This window comes from Bemisia tabaci, chromosome 1, assembly GCF_918797505.1.
Source record: "Bemisia tabaci chromosome 1, PGI_BMITA_v3".
Classification (NCBI taxonomy): Eukaryota; Metazoa; Arthropoda; class Insecta; order Hemiptera; family Aleyrodidae; genus Bemisia; species Bemisia tabaci.
The window spans coordinates 3262874-3271657 of record NC_092793.1 but is presented as its reverse complement, the minus strand read 5'-3'; the positions used below and the strand labels follow the sequence as shown (position 1 = coordinate 3271657).

At 36.1% G+C, this 8784-nt stretch overlaps 1 protein-coding gene across 3 annotated transcripts in view; it reads right to left on the bottom strand.

The window, feature by feature from the left end:
- Positions 1-8784, bottom strand: part of spg (dedicator of cytokinesis spg) — a 150233-nt gene that overhangs the window by 10833 nt on the left and 130616 nt on the right. For 2 of the 3 annotated variants that reach the window (XM_019044182.2, XM_019044184.2), the window contains 5 exons: positions 8359-8479; positions 7167-7279; positions 6153-6325; positions 5286-5347; positions 3385-3634 (listed from right to left, as the gene is read on the bottom strand). In XM_019044182.2, coding sequence (XP_018899727.2) covers positions 3385-3634; positions 5286-5347; positions 6153-6325; positions 7167-7279; positions 8359-8479 — 719 coding nt within the window. The remainder of the gene's footprint in view (positions 1-3384; positions 3635-5285; positions 5348-6152; positions 6326-7166; positions 7280-8358; positions 8480-8784) is intronic. The other variant, XM_019044183.2, reaches the window with a different exon arrangement.

The window sequence follows — 8784 nt, the reverse complement described above, 5'->3', positions numbered from 1 at the left end:
TAGATTGGTGTTGTACTCGTAACAACAGAACTCAAACAACTAATCATCTAATCTTTACTATGCCTTTAGAATCATGTCCTAGCCTCATAAAGGGGACTAGAGGTTTCTGTTAGTTTATCAAACTCGTTAATACTTGTTAAAAAGTTACTTTTTAATAACTTAGTGGGGTTACCTCTGTTCCCTTAGAAATTATTAAAAATTATCAATACAGTCATGACTCAATATAGTTGTTGATGATGCTTGCTATTTTTTGAAAGGAAAAATTGAGACTGTTGACTAAAATAGATCAGGAACCAGAGTGAGTGCGCAAAAAGCATAGTGAGTATTTCCACGTTTAATAGCTTGTTTGATGTGATAGGTACTACATAATGATGTAGGTAAATAAGGAGCTCTCTTTTATTAAGCCTTTTAACACAAGCTTATACCATTGAAAATTCAGCTTTAATTACTAAAACCTATGACAGCTGGTCCATTTCCAGAAAGAGGCATAGTTATGCCTTATGAAAAATTATAAAAAATTCCTTTCAGTCTTGGTCAATGGTTTATTCCAAAATGTGTAGACTTTGATCTAAAGATATTTAGAGTTTCAATTTGAGTTATCCCAGGAGGGCCAAAAACAAAAATGAAAACTTTGAACATATTTTCATAAAAACCTATTTGTTAGTTTGCTCCTTTTTTTCTAGAAATCTTCTTGGTTGCATTAATTTTTACTTGTATTATGGCTGAGTCGAGATAAAGGTCAACTGATTCAGCTATTCTCTTCGATTAATATGTTGCACTGTATTATTTGAGCGAAAAGAGACCTATACAGATAGGTGAAGATAAAATGCAAGATTCACATTTAAGCATTAATCTATTATTCTGAACTGCAAAAACAAAGAGCGACGCCAAAAACGACCGTTTTTTGGCACAATTTGGGCCAGCGGGGATTTTTCTGAAACCGGGCCCAAACGATACCTTATGATACCCTAAAACTCTGGTAAGAATTTTAGCTTGAGTATATGCACGGTTTTTGAGAAATGAGGGGGCAAAGTTGCCAAATCGCCATCATTCTGGACAGCATTTCTACAGCAAAAAGACGGGGAAAATGGACGAAGAAGTTACACCTTTGATGGGTTTCGGCTGTAAATGTTCTCATTGGGCCCCCAAACATTTAACTGTGTTCAGTTTCAAAAATTTTGGTCGCACAGTGGTCCGAAATGGGGAGAAATCGTCGACAAATCAGGATTCTTTGTCAAATTTTTAGAAATGGAAGTAAAATTGTCGGTCTGCTGCAGTTTTCATGGCTAACAATGTTCTTATTGGTCATCAATGCATGAAATTGTGTTCAGCTTCAAAAATGTACATTGCACAGTGGTCAAAAATGGGGAAATTAGTGGACAAATTAAGATCCTCTGTCAAACTTTTTAAAAATGAAGTGAAACTGTTGGTCCCCAGTAGACTTTAGATCCTTGAAAAATTCATGTTTTTAATTTTTTTAATTATTACTACATGTCAGACCGTATTGATTATAGAACGTTGTTATAGAATAGACTATGTAGCATTATCTCAAGAAAATATGCAAACTTTCAGAAATTTAAAAGAAAGGAGGAAAAATGGAGAAAAAAAATTAAAAAAGATTTAAATAGTCAAAAAAAGAATTTAAAGAATTTTTCCGGGATCTAAAGTCTACTGGGGACCAACAGTTTCACTTCATTTTTAAAAAGTTTGACAGAGGATCTTAATTTGTCCACTAATTCCCCCATTTTTGACCACTGTGCAATGTACATTTTTGAAGCTGAACACAATTTCATGCATTGATGACCAATAAGAACATTGTTAGCCATGAAAACTGCAGCAGACCGACAATTTTACTTCCATTTCTAAAAATTTGACAAAGAATCCTGATTTGTCGACGATTTCTCCCCATTTCGGACCACTGTGCGACCAAAATTTTTGAAACTGAACACAGTTAAATGTTTGGGGGCCCAATGAGAACATTTACAGCCGAAACCCATCAAAGGTGTAACTTTTTCGTCCATTTTCCCCGTCTTTTTGCTGTAGAAATGCTGTCCAGAATGATGGCGATTTGGCAACTTTGCCCCCTCATTTCTCAAAAACCGTGCATATACTCAAGCTAAAATTCTTACCAGAGTTTTAGGGTATCATAAGGTATCGTTTGGGCCCGGTTTCAGAAGAATCCCCGCTGGCCCAAATTGTGCCATTCTTGGCGTCGCTCTTTAAAATACGAATTATAACTTTGAGCTTTTATTAGATTACGTTGAAAAGTTTATTATTTGCTTTTACTGCTATGGACTAGGAAGAAGCCTAGCGAAATAAGCCTTCTGTGAACTTATTGTGTTCTATTAAATCCGAGGTTATGGCTACTTTGACTTTCCAGTGAACCATTTAGGGTAAGCAAGCTCACTTTCATAGGTAGATCAGAGGATCCCCTTGCATTTGCTTTGCAGGTGCCTGAGGCTCTCTAGACCACACTTCTTCATTGCATTTGTTGCGTCAAGCAACTGAGGAAATTTCAGATGAGTGATAGAGTGCAGATAATCTGCATAGAAATCTCTATAGCAGACAAAGTATACACCTTCATGCGCTTGCTCACTCTGCCATGATAGTGAAAAGAGCCGTGAGTGCAAAAATGAAGTTTCGAGAAAATGGACTTAGTAGCGTCCGAGCAGAAAATTTTACCGAAAGATCCTTTTTCCTTCAAATTGCCACCTATCACCTGAAAGACTTTTAGAAATTGTTCGGGTGACTGAAATTCACGAATTTTGTTTCAACATATTTAAAGGGTATTTTTCATTTTCATGTTAGGCAAAAAAGCTGTAAGTGCTATCTTCTGCATGCTTTGTTGGCTGCATTTTGGACACACAGCGAACAATTTTAAGGTTATCAATTGACAGAAAAGGACGCCAGAATAATGCTCCTTATGGTTGCTTTATCTGGAAAAACCTTGATTTTTGCGCAATTACAGCTTCCTCATAGGTCTTGTTTTCTTAAAAATAAGACGAATTGTGATATTTTAATTGTTTCAGTGTTTCCATTAAAGAGATAAGACAAATTTTGAAAGGAACTCGATTTCAAAAATTCCAAAGTTACAGCTCTCTTTGCTGTCACGGCAACACTATTCCCCCTGTGTCAGCAGTCAACAAATTTTTCTGCAGAAGGGCTTCGAGGCTTAAAATGATAGATGTCGTCAACATGAGAAGAGGAAGGAAATAGGAGAGAGCAGAGGCAAAGAGAAAGAGAAGAAAAGGCAAAAGAACGAAAAGAACACATTTCCTTCTTCTTTTTATGCTTAGGATACAGCATTGCACTGAACTGGAGCACTCAAGTACCTGCGGAGCTTTCTTGATCAAAAAAAATTGTTGAATGATATAAGTTACTTACCTTGATGATCTTCAGAAAATGCGACAGTAGATTTTGGAGGTAGAGGGGGAGGAACTGGCGGCGTAGAAGGAGGGACGTTCACTCCAACATTGGTACTTGAATTGCCGGTGTGAGGAGTCAGAATAAATTCTTCATATTGAGATGAGATAGACAGGTTATTGAATGTGTTGGTCGAAGAAATATTATCTGAATATCCGGAGTCACGGAAAATAAAACTGTCAGTATCACTTTCAGCAAGAGACTCTGATCCCTGCAACAAATCAAATAAGGCTTGAATTAAAGTTCATGAAGAGAGTGTAATACTCAGGCTGTGATAGTATCCTCAGAATTTCAGGTTTATCAATCTGAGATAAAGGTCTGAAAAAATTTACGCAAATTGATAATCGGCAAACCGTTTTGTTGGAATGTACCAAATCTAGATTTAACAGAATGTGCTTAAAGTGGATTTCTAATAAGCAGTCCTCATTACGCTGACATCCCTTTGGAATCCTTATGTTTTCCTCTTTAAACAGTTTTTTGGAAACTTCCACTTTCAATGGTTTAAGGGTATAATTTCTGGAAATTATGTTTTAAAACAATTAATCGAATTACAGTTGTCTTTGATACCTTGTTCAAATTTTTTCTTTTTTCCAAGAAAAATGTTTTTTAGGTATCAGCTGTAAACTTAGAGTTACATATCGACGGTGCAAGTCGGCAATCACATAACTCGGAAAACGCGATTTTTCAGGAGAGGGAAAAAACTCTCTACATTCCTCATCTTTGAAGGTAGAGGGGAAATAATTCTTAGAGACAGCAAGGATAAGATGCCTTATAAGACTCTATCATCATTTTGAATAATATTCTCGTCTGTCAGGAGAAATGACCGAAAAACCGAGTTATGTGTTTGTGGAAGTAAGGTCCAACACTGAATTCCAAGATACGTGATTGGCGAATTACTGATTCAAACCTATTCTTTGCCGATGTTGACTGAATAAGACTCCTCTCACTTTAAAAGTAGCCTAAAGTTCCTTTTAGCAAACTTTAATTGGTAGCGAATCTTTAGAATGACACTGGAAAACGATTCAACGGCGTAAGTCGGCAATCACATAACTCGGTTTACGATGTCGCAGACTTCCTGTCACACTTCATTTTTTAAACGGAAAACTACTCAACGGTAATTCTTTAAAACTGCCGTGAGTTTTCTTCTCTATGCGAAGAAAATTCTGTATAAACTGCAAGGAATGATGTCAAATGTGTCGTAGAAGCGGAGATTTTCAGACACCGCGAACGAGATAATTATGTGATTGCGGATTTACGCCGTTGAATTACGAATTAAAATGAAATGAAGATAAAAATAAGCGAACGATTACTCAGTTATCCGTCGGATTAGATGCTAGATGTTAAAACAATAATAATATTTTTGTTGTTTGAAGATTCCGTGACGTACTAACTTCTAATTTTCCCTCCTAAACTGCTCACGGTTCTTCCCGGGAGAGCGCGCGTTGTGTAAAAATGCGGCCGACGGCACGAGTTATGTGTTATTGGAATTAACGCCGAGATATGTGTTTTGAGTTCTACGTTTTTAGGTGACTTCCAGATTTTTTTCGACTGAAATATTTTGATAGCAGGTAAAGGGCATCTTCTACACTTCATTTCTGCAGCTAACTCAAAACCGACAAAAATCGAGTTATGTGATTGCCGACTTACACCGTCGATATGAGGCTTTGGAGCACCTAGTTTAGCCTTAGTTCTTCTGTACGAACGTAAAGAATTTTTTAAAAATTTATTTTTCCTGATAGCATTGGTCAAAATTGTTAGAACTTCTGACTTCATTCTTATTAGAGATCTTCTTGTAATCATAAACATACATGTGATAAAACCGCAAATGTAAATATTGAAGAGGAAAGAAATAAAGAACTCACTCTTCTTGTCACAGGCCTTTTTGGTAAAACTGGTGGCCCTGAAGTTGCATGCTTATCGGGAGCTGAAAAAAAGACAAGTGGCAAGATTTAAAAGAAAGATCATTGTTTCACTTACTCTCCTCATACCACTATATCAATAAAAAATTTGAAGGTACGAAAATTAGCCCCCAAATCATTCACTGCTCTGGATCAGAAACTGCATCACAAAAGGATTTTACGAGAGGAGAGTCTATGAGTAGGATCTTCTCCTTGAGATATGACGAGAGAAGAAAAAAAAACTAACAATATGCCACATTTTAACAAGAAACCTTAAAAATCAGACCATTCATATAGTTTGTAATGGCAATTTAAGTTTTTCCTGCCATTAAATGCATCTAAAAATTAGACTACCTTTCCCGATTAGGAACTACAATTTCTGGCTCAGTTTAGAAAGAACGTACGTACCATTAGTTTTCTTATGCACATAAGTGTTTTATGGATGATCCAGAAATCATAATTCCTCATTGCAGAATGCAGTTCAATTACTCTGATAATGATAGAGATGAAAGAGTCATCAGCAACAAAAAACTAGAACTAGGGAAGCTCAGACAAAAAAAAAATAGTTTTGAAAAAAGGCATGCCTTCATTTTTTTGCGATTATTTCTACATCATACAGATTGACCAATTTTGATAATTTTTGCGTCAACATTAAATAAAAAAAAAACCGCTTAATCACCGTGCTTTAAATCAAAACCAAAGAGTTCTTTGGCTCCCCTTAGAAAATAGTCCAACAGACAAAGAGCCTTTTTTCGAATTGGTCATTTGTTTATCAGGATCAAAAAATGAAACAAATCCACCTGTGGAGATTTGACTATAACAAGAACTTACTGTGACCTCTGGGTGGTAAGGGTGGAGCTTCATCCATATTTGCATCTGACCATGAATTCCGTAAATTTGATGAGCTACCAGTCCCGCTGTCCACTGAATGCCTTTGAAGCAACTTGGGACTAAGAGGTTTACTCAGTGATCGCTGATGCCTTTTGGGTTTTATCTCAATGCTACTATAACATTAAAACAAAAACAAAAATTCAATGATAGATATTTTACAAGCTTCAATAATTCTGTAATTTTCTGTGAATTGAAAATACTATAAATTCATACCCTGTCTAGTGGTTTATTGACACTTCATATTCCAAACACAGTAGAATTTTCTCATAAAAGCTAACTTTTTTGTCTTCTTATAGCAACCAATGTCTTACAATGAACTTAATTGGGAGCTGCCGTTGTTTTAATTCGATGGTTTCATTGTTTTAAGTTTCAACTGTATTATATTCAATTGTCTGCAATGGGGGAAATTGAGGCTGGACCGATAGGAAAAGTTTTTGAAAATGATTTTATATTCAGTTAGGGACCGTCCATAAATTACATCACTCACCGAAGGAGGGCAGGGGCTGATCTGGATGTGGGTGACATGAATATGAAAAAGAAGGAGGGGGGCGGCGGGTCAAGCAGCAATTGTGTCACCGTATTCTGACATTGAGTAATCTTTTGAATACAAAAACGCAACATGTCTGCAGAAAGAAGCTAGGCTAAAAGGATTCAGGGGAAGTGTTTTTTCCTTTCGCGAATGTTGTATCGCGAGTATTGGGGCGAACAGCACCCGCAACATTGGAAGCAGTGGAGGCGCAACTTGACCTGAATTGAGTTTCCATCATATCGGCGGAGCAAGATGCCGTGTAAAACGATTGTTCCCCCAAAAGCTATGAGTGAATTTGACACCATGCCAAATCTGGTTCCTACTTGAATAATGATGACTTCACTGTGCAACATTTTTCAGCATCTTGAAAATGGCAACGACCTCAATAACAGGAGGGCCTCTTCATTTTATGGTTTGAGTTTTACCTTGAAGGAGATGTGCTGAACCCAGCAGATCTTGGTCGATTTTCTCTTTGTGGAATTGCAGGTGGTGAGTTTCCATCTTGGTTCGATAAGTCATTCAAATCTTCTTGAAGTTCCTGAAAAAAAATTAAGAATATTATAAAAAATAAAATCCTGATTAAAGAAAGAAGAATTACTGAAAGAATTGATTCTAGCCAATAAGGAAAAACAAAAGTAAGTTTCAATTAAAGTCAGATTAACTTTCTTATGATTCCTATTGCTCATGTCTTTCCAGATTTCCCTCCATGCAATCAAAATAGAATCCACACCAAATAAGTTGACGCATTTTTAGACTGCGACAGAAGATCCGTCATCTTGTTTCTATGTCGGACAATCTTCTGTCGAAGTCTAGAAATGCATAAACTTATTTGGTGTGGACTGTAAGTTCATTAAGGTGCTTTTGCGCAAAGCATTCTGGGAATGATCAATGTATTCAAGTTTTAACCTTCAGGAGGATTATTTTGGGAAGACCAAAATTTCAGTTTGTAGATGAATCATTGAGGAAAGCTTGTGCCAAAAATCATCCTCCAAAGTCTAAAAACGAAATCAAAGATACTGTTTTAATTACGAACCGAAATAGATACATTGAAGTCGGTTGCAAAATGGAAACAGTACTTTTGACTTTATTTTATGATTTTGGAAGATGAATTTTGGCATGAACACTCCTCAATGATTGATCCAAGTCCTAAATTTTCGATTTTCCCAAAATAATTAATCAATTTTGGTTAAACATTGAAAAATATCGTTCGTACTCAGTATGCGTTGTCTAAAGTCTTAAACCGTCAAATGACAGATCAGCCCTGAAAATTTAACTGTAATTAACACAAGCTTAAGCAATTTACAATTCTTCCAACAGTTCTCTAGAGCCAAAAGGAGGAATTATTTTCTTGAATACCTTTTTGTAGAAAAATATTCTCCTAAAAGAAAAAAACTAATAAAGGAAAGTAATAAGTAATGTTGGGCTATGATTGAATGGTTTCTTTTAAATTTTGTACCAGGAGTTAGCGTATTTTCTATTTCCAGAGATCAAAAGATCTACAGAAGAAATGATCAAAGAAATTAAATATTTTCAAATTGAAGAGGAATGGCCAACACTACTTTAGAGACTGTCTGTGTTCAACATTAAAGTGTAATAAATAGCCAGAGGGTTGCTCACCATGGGTTTGCTGTAAATATCATCATCGTTCAAGTCAGTTAAGTGACCATATCCAACAGTGTTGGTGTACTCATCGTAGGAATTTCCTTTCTTCTCTGTTGGTAATGGTGGCAATGGGGTACTGAAATATAAGTAAGAGGAAAGAGTGAGACAATTTTAATCATGTTTGGAGAAGAAGTTGGTTTAAAAACTAGTGTATCACAGAGAAAAAATTTCGAGACACTGCATGAGAAATGTTCATGCTATCTTTGATTATGAAAGAGAATATTTTACCGGTGACCCCGTGAAAGTTAACATTTTTGATAGGAATGAGCCGCACTAATTGCCACCACTCACTTATTCTGAGCTCCTTGAATTTCTGGGTCTGTTTGGCCAAGGAAAAAGTTAGAGATACATTTTGGTTTCGAATTTCTCTATGAAGAACTT